Source organism: Corvus moneduloides, chromosome 6, assembly GCF_009650955.1.
Source record: "Corvus moneduloides isolate bCorMon1 chromosome 6, bCorMon1.pri, whole genome shotgun sequence".
Classification (NCBI taxonomy): Eukaryota; Metazoa; Chordata; class Aves; order Passeriformes; family Corvidae; genus Corvus; species Corvus moneduloides.
This window is the reverse complement of record NC_045481.1, coordinates 5790812-5807214: the sequence shown is the minus strand read 5'-3', so window position 1 is coordinate 5807214 and position 16403 is coordinate 5790812. Positions and strand designations below refer to the sequence as shown.

At 45.6% G+C, this 16403-nt stretch overlaps 1 protein-coding gene and 1 long non-coding RNA gene across 2 annotated transcripts in view; one reads left to right on the top strand and one right to left on the bottom strand.

The window, feature by feature from the left end:
• Window positions 1-2442, bottom strand: part of PRKCH (protein kinase C eta) — a 113871-nt gene extending 111429 nt beyond the window's left edge. The window contains exon 1 of the mRNA XM_032111591.1: window positions 1950-2442. Coding sequence (XP_031967482.1) covers window positions 1950-2309 — 360 coding nt within the window. The 5' untranslated portion in view covers window positions 2310-2442. The remainder of the gene's footprint in view (window positions 1-1949) is intronic.
• A 209-nt stretch (window positions 2443-2651) lies between these two features.
• LOC116445536 lies at window positions 2652-4114 on the top strand. The gene is made up of 2 exons (XR_004240805.1): window positions 2652-3034; window positions 3116-4114. It is a non-coding gene; the product is annotated as an uncharacterized LOC116445536 (long non-coding RNA).
• The last annotated feature ends 12289 nt before the right edge of the window (window positions 4115-16403 follow it).

The window sequence follows — 16403 nt, the reverse complement described above, 5'->3', positions numbered from 1 at the left end:
CGCTATGCGAGATGCTAACAAAGCAATCAGAAGGGAAGGGAGAGAGAAAGGCAAGAGAAGACAAACATTTGTCCATTCCCCACTAAATCCACCCCAGCTATAAGTTTTAGACATTAATTTCAAGGGAGAGCAGCAGCTCTTAGCCTCTGTCTACATGCCCAGATACAACATCAGTTTACATCAGTCTAGTTAAAAGAATTCAGTGATTTCCCACCCCCACTGCACCCATCAGCCCACAGGTACAGGAGTTCATAAAACACATGTCTATCCTGCAAGGATTAGAAACTTCTTCCTCACCAAAGACCAGATGAGTATTTCAGGCCACAGACTGCATCTGCCCTAAAAATCAGCACTGCAGGATGGACTAAATGAAAGAAATGTACGTGCATCCCCACCAGCAGCAGTACTATGACAGGTATTTTAGTCATGTAAATAAGGCCACCACCTTTCCAGAAGAGCAGTCCCATCCCACATGTAGCCAGCTCCAGTGTGACCATGACTCCAGCCTCCCAAGAGGATAGGGCCTCTCTCAAAAGCAAACATCTCCAGCAATTCAAACACCAGGAAAACCCTCAAAAAAACCCAGTGCTCTATCCCGAGCTCACTCCTTTGCCTTGCCCATAGGGGTCTGTTCCTTATTCGAAACTGGTTTAGCACAAATCCCAGGAGCAGATTCTTTCCAGGGGGACAGGTAGCCTGGGAAGCTGGGCATGCATCTACCAGGAAAACCCCATGACCTCAGCTCTGGCTGGGCTGTCAGGAGCAACACCTCAGCCAAGGCTTTGGAGAGTGGCTTGGACCCTTCTGTCTGACACAAAAATGGCATCAGGGACTGTCTGAGAGAGAACACCTTCACTGCATGACCCTCACGCCTATCCATAAGGTACCTAAGTAAAATTGCCCCAATATACATTTATTAATCATTCTCTGTAATCACCCCAAAGGTGTAACATCACACCTCAACCACAGACACTGCCTGAGAGCAGAAAGCCCCAGCATTCTCCCCCGTGATAGGATCAAGATGTCTATCTGTTCTCTACACTGTCAGCTCTCCTTCCTCAACGTCTGATTTTATTGTGGTGGTTATCTGACCGCATATCCTGAACTTCTTGGCCTCAAAAACTTTATACCCATCACAGCCTTGAACGTTCTCAACTGTTCTGCATGTTCTCTCCTCAGAATAAGTGCCTTTTTTTATTAACCTAACTCTTAACAGCAAACTACTGTCTGGATCAAAGCAATCATCCCCTCCTCCTTTACCAGACTGGAAGCAAAGGCACAACTTTAGAGCCTGTACTGTTTCTCTCACCATTGAGACTAAGCCATAAATGAGGTTTTCTAGGCTGCATACAAGTGACATTTACCTGGAAATAACCTAGAATTAGTTCAGAGTGAAACTGCATAGACCCAGAGCAGTGGTGTATGTAACAGACACAAGACTAGTCCTGTCATTCTGCTAAGAAGTCAAAGAAATCCTCATGCACACATCAAACTATTGTGCAAGCATGTGTAGAGCTGGGCAGAAACACATCCAACCCAGGTAACCAAGTCTCCAAGTGCACCTCTGTGTGCTGAGCAGAAGGAGAAAAGGGGCACCTTTGTGTGAATTTGCTGGTGTAGTTTGCAAGTTATGTATTACAGGTCTTCTCTCTGCTCCTCTACAAAGAGGAAGAGAGACTTCACAGACCTCCACTACAGCGTCTTCACCCTCAAGCTACCACAGCTGAGGCTTTCTGTCCTTAGGGTCCCTAAGGAACAGCAGCGTGAGCAAACGGGAGGCAGAGGGGCACAAAGAGATGCATGAAAGAACACACCTGTGTACCTGCAGACACACACCGGGCTGCGTGTCTGCGGCACAGGCATGCAAGGACAAGCCCCGGCTCCACGAGTGCCCTTCATTCATTCCCAGAGGAGCTCTGCTCCGGCTTCTCCTCCGGACGGGTACTCACCCAGCCCTCGAAGGTGTCGCTGGGGGCGGCGGAGCGCAGCAGATCTTGGAAGTGCAAGGTGCAGTTGGCCACGAAGTCATCGTAGCCGATGGGGGTGTCGTGGAAGACGGAGAGCTCGATCTGATGGCCGTCGGTGACCGTGGCCGAGAACTCCTCGTTGTAGGTGGGTTTGTTGGTCTTCTGCTTCGTGCTGGTCTGCCCGACGCGCACCTGGTCCACGCTGACGGTGACATAGGGATCCAGGAGCTGGTAGCCCTTGCGGAAGAGCGAGTGCCGGAGGGACCAGCGGGTGGGCTGCAGCCCCACCGCCTCCCCGATCCGCACCTTCAGGTACCCGCTGAACTTCATGGCTCCGGACATGGCCGCGCCCCCGGGGCGCCGGGGAGCCGGGAGGAGAGCCAGAACCCGCTCCCGCCGGGAGAGGGACCCAGCCTCTCCTGCCGGGCCGGCGCAGCCCCGCCGCGCCTCCTCAGGGGGCCGGGCGGCGGCACCGCGCCCGCCCCCGGGCTCTGCCGGGGCTCCGGAACCGCCGCGCCCCGCCCGCCCCCCGCCGCCGCCGCCGCTCCGCCGCCCGGGCCGGGCTGCTCCTGCTGCGGGGAGCGGCGCGATTCGGCTCGGGGACACCTGGGCGTGGGGCGCGGGCGGGGAGGAGCCGCGAACCCGCGCTGCGAGGGCGGGGATGGGCGGGCGAGCGCTCGGCTCTGCCCGTCCCGCTGCAGCCGAGGTGCGGCCCCGAGCCCCCGGCGCGGGGCGAGGAGCGGCCGCTGCCCGGCCCCGGGAAGCGCGGCGGGGACACAGCGCCGGGGCAAGCTCCGAGACACCCCGGAGGGGCTCCAAGCCCCTGTTCAGCGGTTCTGGGGCTGCACCCGCCGCTCGGACCTGCGGCCCCTCGAACACGCGACCCAGAGCATCGCTGCCTCCGCCGCCCGCACCTCGTCCGTGACAACCGGCGCCTCCCCGCATCGCTCAGCCGGGAGAACGTGCGCGGAGAACATAAGGATGTGTTGGCTTTGCCGTATTGTAACAACTCCGCCGTTTGGGGGTTAATTGAAGCTGATTAACGTGCCTGGCATTCGGCTTGCAGGGTTGGTTTTAGGGTGGATTTCTTCGGGGGTTTGATCGCACTTAATAAAGTCGGAATTTAATTAGTTTTAATTGCTTTGCAGATTTCACAGGAAAGCGGTGTGAACTGGGTAGGGAACAATGAAATCCTGCCTTCCCGGTGGCACTGCTTAGCCGACATCATCTGAATTAGGTTGCACTCCCTAAGATGCGGTCCTTTGAGTGACCTCACCACAGCTGGATGGTGCCAGAACTGGCTGACAGTTTGCAGCCTTTTTTTGGTGTGTTTCTTTCTTTTTTTTTCCTTTACTTTTCCAGACCTCTCCTCTCACCTTCAGCTCTGCCGTCTTTCACCTTCCCTAGCAGACTGCTTCTGTTTTTTCCTCACCCCTTTCCTCCTTTGCCCCCTTTTCCACGTTGTTTTCTTCTTCTAGAACTCCCAAGTTTTGCAGGAGCACCAAGCCAAGGTTTCTTCCAAGCCTCAGACAAAGCAGGTTGTCTCTGATTGCCTCCTCTGGAGAGAGCAGGTGGAACAGGTTCAGTAATGTGATCACTCCTCACATGGAACCAACTGTTCTGCCAGAAAAATTTGTAGACTCTTAAATCAGACTTCTGACAGGTCTCCTTTCAGGGCTTTTAAGTTCCTTGATCTGTCACTATTAACTGGAAAAGAGAAGTGTTTAAGATTTTTTTGAACTTGGTAAGGACAGCTCATCCTCAGGAGGAATACAGGCTTAGTCTTACGAATTGCCACCCCAGGTTCTGGGATTTTGTTTCCAGGAGTGACCAGCTCCAGATCTTTTAACAGCAGGTACAGCCAAGTAAACACAGAGTACTCCGTTCTCATAAAAGACTTGAAGATTTAGGATTTTTGTGTTGATGTTCCTTCTGAAATTAGCTGTGATCATTCTAGGCGAGTTTATTTTCCCTGGTTTTAATCTTCGTACCTTCTTGGATTCCGGTATCCCACAGCAGTGAGCTGGTCAGAAATAAATATTTCTCTTTACCAGCTGTATATCTGCTACTGCTTTCATGTCTGGATTCACCATTTCTTCTTTCATGACACCATAAAATAAAAAAGTCCATTATTCACTTTTTCAAGAGGATCAGTATCTGTCATTTTCTGCTTTTATCACTTCTGTCCTTCCTAGTTATGAGCTGTCCCATGAAGCCAGGGTAGAATCCATACTGCCCATCATGGGCAACCCAGAGTTCTTAGAAGACTTCACCAGAACTCGCTAATGGCTGCAGACAAAGTTTAAAGTTTAAAGACAGACTAAACTTTAAAGCACCCAGCATGAGTGCCCAGAAGATAAGGCTGAAGGCCTTTGAAAGGCTGGAGCACTCCCTCTCTAAATTCCAAATCATCAAATACAGATATTACCTTGCTTAGAGCCCTTCAAAAGGCTCAGTGCAATAGCAGTGAAGAGTGTTTGGAGGTGGAACACTATAGTTAACAGATAAACATGAATTACAATCACAGACTGCTGTAATACCATCAAAATTTCCTTTACCTTTTCCTCAGGTTTCTGAACAGGCAGAGATGAAAGTCATCCCAAGCATTACTTGTTAGAAGTAATGGCTGGCTCACATATTTACTGGCAGAAACAGGGAGAAGATAAAAATCTGCTGGTTAAAAGCTCAGACAGTGGCATTTCCTCTGCTTAATCACACAGGGTGAAGTACTTTGCCCTGCTGAAGTTTCATCTGTAATAGCAATAGGAATGAGGACTTAAAGAACTTTTTCTATACAGTGGTTCATTGGAATCTCATGTGATAATGTGATTCCTCCACCCAGACTTCAAAAAAGAAAAAAACAGCAAGTATTGTAAAACTCATGGAAAAAAGCAGGTGAGCCATAGTTGTAAGTATTTCTGGTGAGCAGCATTGCGAGCCAGTTTTCTGCTGGAGGAAAAAACCAATCCTGTGGACTCATATGATGTGAATCTAATTAATTTTGTTTATCCACTCAAACCAGTCTGGAACAGATCATCTCAAACAGCATCTGAACACACCCCTATTCTGAACTCCCAGCCAAAGCCCAAATGTCCTGTTCTCAAAGAGAACTGAGCAGTGATATGAAGTCAGAACATACCCTGCCTACTCTCCAGACATCCATGCAGTGGAAAAAGATCCCCAGTTCAGTATTTTCTTCAAAGAATCAAAACATCCCTGCACACAATGACCTTGCAAGGCTGAATGCAGCAGCACCATCTGGTGATGGCTGCATTGATCCTCCTTGCACAGCTCTGGGTGCCAGTCAGGTCTGCAGGAGCGTGGATTCTCTTCCCTTCCTCAGCAGTACCTCAGAGACCAGGCTCCAGGCATGGCAGGGTGATTCATTCTGTGCCCTCGGGTGTTCAGGGAGGCTGAGCTCTTCCCATTGCTTCCTGCCAGGCTGGATGGCCAAGCAGTCAGCCCATGACACAGAGCTGTTCAAGGAACCCACTGAGAAGAGTGAACAGATCTCCTGATGTGCCTGAGCAGCAGAGTGGTGGGAGACATGCAGTGGCAACAAATAGAAAACAAAGGAGATGAGGCAGTGCAATCTGAATTATGGATAAATTACAGGATAAACAAACCAGGTTACAGGCAATCTTATTAACCTGCCACTCTAGGAGGTTTTAGTGTAGTGGTGGAGGACCCCCTGGAAAAAAATAAACTGCTTAGAGCTCACCAACAATCAAAAAGACAAATAGATTAATTGTTAGAAAGAACTGACAGCAATGCCAAAACATCACTCAGGCACTGTATAAATGACACACTCATACCATTTATAGTGTGCAAGCCTGCTGGTCCCTCCACCTCAAAAAATGCAGAATAGAACTAGGAAAGGCACAGAAAAAGATGACAAAGGTGATGAAAGGCACAAAAAACGTTTGTGAAGGGAAAGAGATTGCCTAGCTTAATATTTCTAAGTCTGGGAAGGAATGAATGAAAAGGAAAATATGAGCAAGATCTGTACAGTCATAAACCACATGGGCTGTATGAATGGGAAAGGATTTTTCAGTCTTTCCCAGCCAAGATCTAAGGGACAATTGCAGTTGTGTTGAGGTCAGACGTTTAAAACATAAGAAGCAAATGCCTTTTCACAGGATGCATAGTTATAATTTGGAGTTTGTTGCAAAAAATGGAGGCCAGAAATATAAACAGCCTTATACAGGTTAGGACTAGGTGTTAATGGAAGATAGACTTAATAGTGGTTACTGACCATGAGATAAACCTTGGCCCAAAAAACTTCTTGAATCACAAATTGCCACCTGAGAAGAATCAACAGGAAGGACATGGAACAGCGTGGCTGAGGTATGATGAATCTAGGAGGGATAAAGTGAGCTTATTGTGTTCCTCTGGACTGTAATTTCCATACCTAAGTAAAAAAACTGAGGAGTGACATCTTTTTAGACTGGCTTAGGCACCACTTCCTGCAGGTGGGTGAATGGTCAAAGATGGGAACAACTCTCTGAGTTTGCTTCTGCATTCTTCCTTCAGGTCACAGAAACCTTAAGGATGAGTTTATGCAACTTCTCTCTTATGTTTTTGGGAACCTGTCTGAAAAACTTGCAGTTCAGCTCCACAAACAAAGCCAAAGAGCTTGGCCAAGTCCTGTTGTAATATTGTGATTTAAGCCTGGCCTCATCTCACACTACAGATACACACAGATTAGAGCCCATTCATGTACCCTGTAAAAATTTCCATTTCTTTTTCTTACCAAAGTGTGCATTATTCCTTTCTCCAGTAACCTATAACTCTGTAATAATTTAGTATCATCCTCGTTTGGCAAGTTAAGGGCAAAGGCTTAAGTTGCTCCACTTCAAATTTCTACCAGACCCTGGTCGCATTCAGCTATGAGTCTGTAAAGTGATGGGAAAACTTTCACAACTACCACTGCAAAAAATGCCAGTGACACTTTTTGTAACTCAAACTGCAGCTAAATACACTATAAAAAATACAAAAATTAAGAGAACTGTAGAGGAAATTAAAGCAGGAACAAACTCTATTTTGTTCCTCTATTAATTTTAGTCTATTTATACCACTTCCCTTTTATAGTTCTTTCTATAAGACTGCTTGTTAAAGCTTTAAACAATGACAGCTTCTAAAGACTGAATATCCCATATGTGGAATCATTTGTGGTCTAGGGGGGGAAAAAAAAAAAAAGAAAGATCAAATTCCTCTCTAATGATAATAATTACAGGATCAATGCACAATGCACTGAAGTCAAAAGCAAAGCTGCCACTCATTTAAGATATACAAGAATCAGCCCTGGTTTGTATGTTTGCTGTTGATCCTGATTTATTCCAGTGCAAAACAGAAAAAGAGATTGTAGCCTAATATCAGCTTTTCCTAGTTGCCATGCATACTGATTTTCCACTACTAAATTGCAGTTCACCTGATCCTTATTATTTTTTTTTTTTTTTTTTTGGAAAACACCGGGTCATTTTATAAAGTGCTGGTATTATAAACTGCAGAATATAGTTTATAAGAGCACTAACTCCTACAAGCCAACCATTAATACAGCTAATGGTCTGTTTGTTGTATTAAACTGCTCTCATTTGTCTGGGTCTATTAACAAATGCAGTGGTCATTAACTGTTAACAGCAACTCAGTTATTAGATTTTATTACTTGTACAGGAAACACTGGAGAACAAACTGATTGTTCTGGTTTACTGGGATTTATTTCTTTCCCAGCAGTCTTGCTCTATTATTTATAATTTAGTTTCTCACTTATTCCTGAACATGACGGACACGCTCAGAAATGGGTTCAAGGCATCCATGGGGACACTCAGTTTGCATGCCAGCCCCCCACCCCTAGCCCAACAAACCTCTCCTCTAAACCACAGAGCTCTGAGGCACCAGGCATCTGCAGTGCCCTCTGCTTTCCTGATTTTTCTGTATATTTTTGTTGGGCAGCAGCTTCCACCCACATATGTAATAATGGGATTTAAGTAAAAGACACAGTAATGTGTACATAGGAGGCTGGAAAATCTGCTTCATTCATGGTTCTCTCATTCTAATTCACTGAAATCCAACATTCAAGTTTAAAAATACTTTTTACTTCCTTTTCATGGGGACTGATGCATCAAGCAGGGGTGAATCCGATCTGTCCCTCATTAACATTTAGTGCAGATAATTGTACAGTTCTCTTCTGGCCATGTGGTTTACAAATGAGCTTAGAGCCACAATCTTGCAAATGCCTGCACATGAGCAATATTGCCCAGTATTACCAAGATATGAAAGACATTCCCTTCCACATTTTGAATGCTGAAGACACCTGATCCACTTTTTGCTCTGCTTTTTTCACATTTTTGCAGTTCAAAGCAATGGAAAAACAACACCAGTGTCAAAATGCCATGAAGGACTGGCAGCAGCTTGTCATGGAAGTGGCTTTCATGGAGCAGTCTGAGCAGTTTTCTTCAACCTGCAGTGCCATGGTACACAAATGAGGGAGGAGACACCCAGAAATGCATTGTTAGTGCTCTATGGGAACAGGATCTTCCGGACTCCCTCCACTCAGTGCTAGACCCAACTGGTGTTGCAAGAGAACTAGCAGCACTTCAGAGGTAGAGATATGTGAAATGACTGTGCTTTACCCTCTGTGGAGTTGGGTACATTTAATGGTATTGAAATAACTCAATTTCTGAGCTATTGGTCTTTTTCTACTGCACTGCAGTTATTGATGGTACTTTTAAAGTTCTTCTCTCCTACAAAGGCACACCTGGTACAGGTGAGCCACCCTGTTCACTAAAGGCTTAGATCAGTCAGATAGGGCCACAACCAGCACAGGGTATTGGTGGCACATGTGGTGCTTAACTCTCTGAAGAGGAGAGGTCACACTCCTCCAAATAAAGTGATTCACAGTGCAGAATCTGAATGCATTGCATTGGAGATGCCTCACCAGCCCTGTTCCAGTTTGGCCTCTGCAATGGGATCTTGTCATGGTTTGACTACACACAGAGTAGTCAGAGGACAAGCATGGAGTTCAAATTTGGTCAAATTACAGCAGCTCAGTGCTACCTGCAAGCCCATTCAGATGCTATGGCAGCCAATGGATCCAGTATCGAGAGGAAAAAGGTGGGAGATTTTGCTAACAGGCTCAAGTTTGTGCTGGTTTGTACAACCAAGGATTAGAAAGTGCTTCAATCATCCCTGGGGCAGGGGTTAAAGCCTCTTGTGTATGCCCATGCCTGTGTCTCACGTGGTATGAGCATGGGGATGTTGTAGTGCTGGGGACTCAGAGATATGAGTCAGCTTATCTGCTCCTGCCTATAAACAAGGCACTTGGGATACAGCTTCCCTCCTATCAGCTTCTGATAACAACTTCCTTCCTACCCTCTTTCCCAAGCCAGCACGTGCTAACGTGTTGTGCAACAGAACCAGTTGGACAAGAAATTCAGAAGTACTTAAGAAGCCCAAGGATGTGCACATGGTGCCTTTAAGCAGCAGAGGCTTGCTGGGAATGGCCCCAGACCGTCAGGTGTGTGTGCATTCTCTTTACCTTTTGGAAATGGGGTAGAATAAAAGAGCATCTCTGCCTCTTTCAGCTTCTGGTCAGCTCAGAACATAATAAATCCCAGGATTTTCCATGAGGAACAGCAGGGCTGTTCAAACAATGAAGAGACCCCAGAATCTTTGCCCAGCTGGAGTACTGCATCCAACTGTGGGATCCCCAGCATGGGAAGGACACTGAACTGTTGGACATGGTCCAGAGGAGGCCATGAAGATGCTCAGAGGGCTGGAACACCTCTGCTGTGAGGAAAAGCTGAGAGAGTTGGGGGTGTTCAGCCTGGAGAAGAGAAGGCTCCAGGGAGACTTTTTAGTACTTAAAGGGGGCTTGGAAGACAGATGGGGACAGACTTTTTAGTAGAGCCTGTTGCAATAAGAGTAATGGTTTTAAACTAAAAGAGGGTTGATTTGTATCAGATAAACACTGGCACAGAGAAGCTGTGGATGTCCCATCCCTGGAAAGATTCAAGGTCAGGTTGGATGGGGCTCTGAGCAACCTGATCTTGTTAAAGATGTCCTTCCTCGCTGCAGTGTTTATCTAATATTAGTATTATTCCTTAAGAAGTAGGATGTTGTTCTTTTCTTGAATAATTCAACTTCGTATTTTTTAAGTCCTCCAAAGACTGAACTATGACCTGAGCTAAAACAATAGCAGACATTGTTTAACAGTAAGAAGACTAAAGAGGAGAAAAAAATAAATGTATTAATGTTACGGGGCTATTATGACTACATGCTGCAGACTCATTATATTAGCTAAGAATACTTAACTGAGTTGATTCCTTTAACACTGGCAAAGGATCAGCAAGCCCTCAAAGTTCTTTTTTCAGTCAAGACTGAGCCTGATCTTTCAGTTTCCTGCTATGTCTCTCATAAATTTTTTTTTCTCATTAGAACGAAGTCCCATCTGCCAAGAACTGCCTATTCTTTCTTCATCTCAAGTGCTGAACTCTGTTCCACTGAAATGCAGGCATTGACCAATAATTTCTATTTATCTGTACATTTCTTTTCTAGTAACCACAGGATCTGTCATCTTTAATACCTGTAGTACAGATGGAAGTTGAAAAGGCAGCAGGAAAGGGTTAGAAATAATGGTGTTAAAAGTATGCTGATGAGAGTACACTGTAGAAAATATAATGATGATGAAGGATGCTCAAAGGGAGAAGAGAACAATTACCTGGACTGGATGATTAGAAGGAAAAGAAGCACATAGGAGGTACTGGGCATTATTAACCTTTGAATTCCGTCTAAGGAATATTGATTTTTATTCTTCAGTCCATTACAAAGAACTCTCCTTTTGGTTCAGAACCAAACCCCAACACAACCCCCAGCATTTGGTTGCAGTCCTGTGGCAGGGTTGCACTCTGGAATATGCTATGCAGGGGATGTATCTCTGTGTTTGTGCTTTAATCATCACTGAGAGGAAGAAAAAAAGCTCTTTATGCACTTTTACTGAGATCTTTTAAATCTCAGTGACGCACAAGAGCTCTGAGATACAAAGATGCCATCCCAAGGACCCTTTAAGTCAGACTGTTAGATTCCGAATTACTTAAACTAACACTTCTGTTGGTGCACACCTATGAGTAAAAGTCACCTGCATGTCCCCATCCCCACTCCCTGGGGGTTCCCACAGTGGTACTCTTCCCTTCTTTGGGATCAGAGTGTGGACTCAGCCAGAAAATACCAGCGCAGGCTTGAGCACAGTCCTCTCTCACACATTGCACTGAGAAATTCTCAGATGACTGTAAAGAATCAGGGAGAAACAATGCTCAGGACCTCCCTGTCCATCCCATTTCTCTCCCAAACTCTGCACACAGACAGCAAACTACACATAGGGATGCTCTTGCTGAGCTGCATCTCACTCTGAGTAAGCTGGGGAAATAAGAATAGCTCAGGATTGCTCTAAAAGACCGTGCTCCAAAAATCTTAGAACTTACAAAACATTTAGAAACCAGAAGGCAAAGCCACGCTGAACGAGAGAAAGCACTCCCACATATACATCAACACATACAACAACACTGCATCAACAGAAACTCCTAAGAGCAGAGCTATGAAAACCAGGATTTCTTCCCTTGTCACAGACCTCTAGATGGAGCTGCCTCTTTTGTTTTCAAACCAAGAGCCGCTGAAGTGCTGCCGTAAGGCGAGGCAACAGGAATATAAAGCTTAGGCATTTGCAACGGGACAGTGGAATGGGAGCATCATTTTGCACACGTGTTGTGCTGTCATTAGATACTGTCAGCTTTTCCATAATTCTTTGAGAAACCAGCTGTGTTGCCAATGCCCTTGCTAACAAAAGTCACTCCTTCCAATTGTGTGGGAGTGAAGAGACAGTCAGATTCAACTGGAGAGTGCTGAGATCTGAACATAATGAATATCCCTATGAAGAGGGAAAGGCTGCAAAAATCTGGGTAACAAACAACTCCTTTTCATCCCATGAAGTGAAGCTTAATTTCAGGAAGACCCATCCCATTCCATGGGCAGTGGAAGCAATTTTCCCAGCAGGGCTGGCCAGACTGAAGAGAACTGACAGCCTGAGTGTCATGCTCAGCCTGCATGATCCCAAAAGCCTGGAGAATAAGCCTTGAGGTGACCCCCATGGCCACACCTCGAATCCTGGGGTCAGTTTTGGGATACTCACAACAAGAAAGACATTGAGGGGCTGGAGCATGTGCAGAGAAGGGAACAGAGCTGGGGAATGATCTGGAGCACAAGTCTGATGAGGGAGCTGGGGGGGCTCAGCCTGGAGGAAAGGAGGCTCAGGGGGGACCTTCTGGCTCTGCACAACTCCCTGACAGGAGGATAGAGCCAGGTGGGGATCAGGCTCTGCTCCCAAGGAACAGGAGATAGGACAAAAGGAAATGGCCTCACCAGAGGAAGTTTAGATTGGATATTAGGAACACTTTCTTCACTGAAAGGGTGGTCAAGCTGCCCTAAACAGGCTGTTAGGGGAAGTGGTCGAATAACAATAACAGTCCCTGGAAGTGTTCAAAAAACCTTTAGATGTGGCACTTGGGGACATGGATTGGTGGTGGGCATGGCAGTCCTGGGATAATGGTTGGATTTGATGACCTAAAAGGTCTTTTCCAACCTAAATTATTCTCTGCCAGCACTATGCACAGGAGGAAACACTAAGTGGTGTGTCCCTCTTTGCACTGCACTTATTCTCACCAGGCCTGGGAACCACAAACCCCCGATTTTGGGTGTTTTGAAGAAGCACACCTCTCCCTTTAAACGTGACCCCTAACATCACCTGCACCTTGCACAAAGAGAGCAGCACAAATGGGCAGGATCCAGAGTCAGCATTTCATGTCCCCCAATTTCTCACCGGCCTTAAAAATGCCCCTGGGAAGACAAACCATCCCTGTATTTCACTGCTGCCAGTGCCTGTTCCTCTAGAGGGTACCCTCAGCCCACAGGGAGCTCTGCTGAGCACTGCTCCTAATGAAACCTGAAGGCCAAGCCCAGGAAAGTAAAAAAAAAACTTTACAGAAAAGCATGCTGTAATTTTATGATGCGCTTTAATTTGATTCTGGTTAGTTAGACCAGCCCCCTGGGCAGGCTGGGACTGCACTGAGCAGCACAGGGCTCTGCTTTCAACTACCAGCTCCAGCCTCTTCCAAGGATGTAAACATTAAAGCCTCCTGTGCAATCAAAGCTGAAGATTACTTCGGGGTGTAAATGAAAAAAAAAACAGGAGACCCACAGGAGCTCACATTTAAAATACATATTTAATCTTATTAAATATATAATGTTCCCATCTCTCATTTTATTTGCTTTTTAGTGGTGCCTTAGGGGAGTTAAATAAGCATAGGACTGCCCTGTGCTTGGAACTGGGTGAACACCTAGGAAGAAACACACAACTTGTCCCACAGAACTTGCACTCAAAACAGACAATGCAGAAGGGAAGAAGGAAAACAGACCAAAGAGGGAAAAGTGGTGGCCTGAGACTACTGAGCAGATGGGACAGAGCCAGGAGTAGGATGCAGGTCACCCAGTTGCCCTGCCAGGGTCCCCTTCCTTGGCTCACACTGTCTCAGATGCTCTGTGCTCACAGTGTGCCCTGGTTTCCCGTGGTTTGGGTTTTTCCTCACAGGATACAAACATGGATGCACAGCTCTTCTGAAAGCCAGGGCCCCCCCAGTCCTGCTTCAGCTAAACTAAAGCAAGTCACAGGAAAGACTGAGCATGAGTAAACATTAACCTAAACTCTGACCTAGCAAAAGGAACCAAATATTTGGAAATGCCACCTCTTTTCAATTTTTCAAAGGAAAATACACCTAGCACTTCAAACTCTGCCTGTTCCAGTACCTCCCATACCCCCAGAGACTGGTGGCTAAGTCTGCACCTGCCATATTCTAAGGGAAGCTCCAGATTTAGTGAGCAGTTTGGCTCACATGGTAGCAGCCAGTTTTCCATCCAGGCTAGGGATATCATCCTGGAATTCATGAAACTCCATCCAGAAATGACAATACAGCAGCAAACTCACTCCTCCCATTCTGCACTATAATCGGTGCAAGAGCTGGTTTCACCTTTCTACGAAACTGGGATCTTTCAACAGCCTCAATCCAATGAAAATGGAGTTTATGTGAACACCTGGAGTCACTGCCAGAGTGTCACTGCTGTGATGGGATCAAGTCATGAAGGAAATGTGGATGTGTAACAGACTGAGATCCCTCACAGCAAACACTGTGAAAGGAGCATTAAGTAGAAGGGCAGAAGAGAACTGTTGAACAAAATGGGTTGAAACATTCCAGTGAAAGGTGCTGGTTTCCACCCAGCTCCCAGGGGAAAGCTGGCTCAGCCCAGGGTGGGATTTAGGTCAGCAGAGAAAGATCAGCAGGCAAGGCACACTCTTGGGATGTGGCACACCAAGGTACAAATCCAGACTTTGAAAAAGAACATGAATTTCAGTCTCCACCACCTTTAGGGATTGCCCTAACCACAGGGCTGTTGGCTATTTTTGTACCAGCTCTCTTACATGGTAGTTTTGTAATAAGGTGAGAAAAGAAAAAAATCCCCTGAGTTAATAACAGAAAAATTTTCTCTTCAGAGGGCTAAAAATTTTTTAGTTCCCCATACTAATTTACTTTACATGCCTAAAACCCTCCCTGATGTCTAAAGAGCAAGTTGAAACGGATCTTTGTGAGCTGAGCACTACTGGACTTGCTGTGAGAGCCAGGAAAACCTGTATGCAGGAACTTACTGCAGAAATTATTAAAATCCTTTTGACATTTCTGGGAAACTTCTGTGTCTGAAAAAGGGATAAAGGGGTCTGTCCTATGCATTAAATGTGACTGTTACAAGACTTGTCCAGATAAAGTTGGTGGTTAATGTTTCTTTCAAACTTTTTTTGTCTTTTTTTCTTTTATTATCATTATCATGACTTTGCGGGGGGGAAGTAAAGGGAAGGGGAAATAAACCATAACAGATTTCTCACATGAAATTATATGATGTGGTTTTGACTGATATGAACATTTCTGATCTATGTGTCTGTACAGGCCTGCCTGTAAAACATTTCAGGAGCCTTGTGCACAAGATGTGCTCTGACATAGGTAGATTACACACGAACAAGCAGAGCAATGAATACACCCTCACGTGCTCCCCAGCCCCCTGTGGGATGGCAGATATCAAAACCAGAACCTGAAATTCCCTTCTGGAGGCATTACATATGTGCTTGGAGCTTTCTCCCAACTGATTTACAAAATGAGTAGCAGATGAAGGGCTGTCATTTCCCTGCTGATTGTGACACTGGCTGCACCCTTGTGGCAATCAATGTTCTTTTAATGGAAAACACCGTGTGTTTCCATTGGATTGCTTGGTTATATTTTGGCATTCTGTTTACGACAGAGAATTATTTGTTATCAAATCCTTAGTGGTCAATAGCTTCAACTTCATTCTAATTACCAAGGCAGCCAAGTCATATTTTTTCTCCATTTACAGAATTTGTAGGACTATAACCAGAGAGCAAGCCACGAGTGACTCGGCCAGTAAACAGTGCAGTTTGCTGACTAGTGTTTGTTTTATAACCTTTGGCATATCTTGATATGTATATAGTAACAGTTCTTAACCCATAAATAATAGTTTACAGAGGTCACACTATAGTTATTTAAGTTCAGGGGTTTATTTCCCAGAACACTAAGTAGCTGTGAATGAATTATGTTTAGTCTGATCTGCCACAGAAGGGTCATAAACTTACAAGTTGTAGCAAACCATGGAATATTACTCCTGTATGTCAGGCAAACTGTAAATGTAAAAGAGTAATGCTTGATAAGGGGAAAGTCTTTTTATTTTGTTAAAGTAATATACGTTCCTAGGGAAAGACTGTAAAATTTCATGTTAAGTGACAGGTTGGGCAATCTCTCCACACACAGCTTGTGAATTCTGCTTGCTCTCTGGGATTCTCTCTGCATTTCAGAGAGGCTACAAAACCTACTCTGAGCAGGGAATCTTTTTCTTTCTTGGCTCCCTTAGCCTTAGAGTGTCCCAGAATCCACAGGAGGTGATGAGAGAAACTTTAGTGCCTTTGCACAGGGCTAATAAAAAAAGGGGTCATGTAAATGTTGCCAAAAGTCTGTTCCACTGCAACAGCCATGGACAAGGAGAAAGCTGCTACCTCATTTGTTAAGTATGATGAACATCTCAGGGACTGGGAGGGAAGAAGACTCAGCTGCTGATCATCAGGTGGGGACTTGGATAACTTTGGAGGCTGCTCAAGGCCACCTGACAAGAGAGGGAATAGCAGAAAACAGTGGCAGGGAATTGCAAATGAAGAGACCAAAGGGACTGTAGGTTCTGGGAAAGACACCGTGTGCAAGAAACAGGAGATGCTTTTATCCTGAAGGATGTTGATTTCAGGACCAGCTGAGATAAAGAAAGCATGCAAGAGAGGAG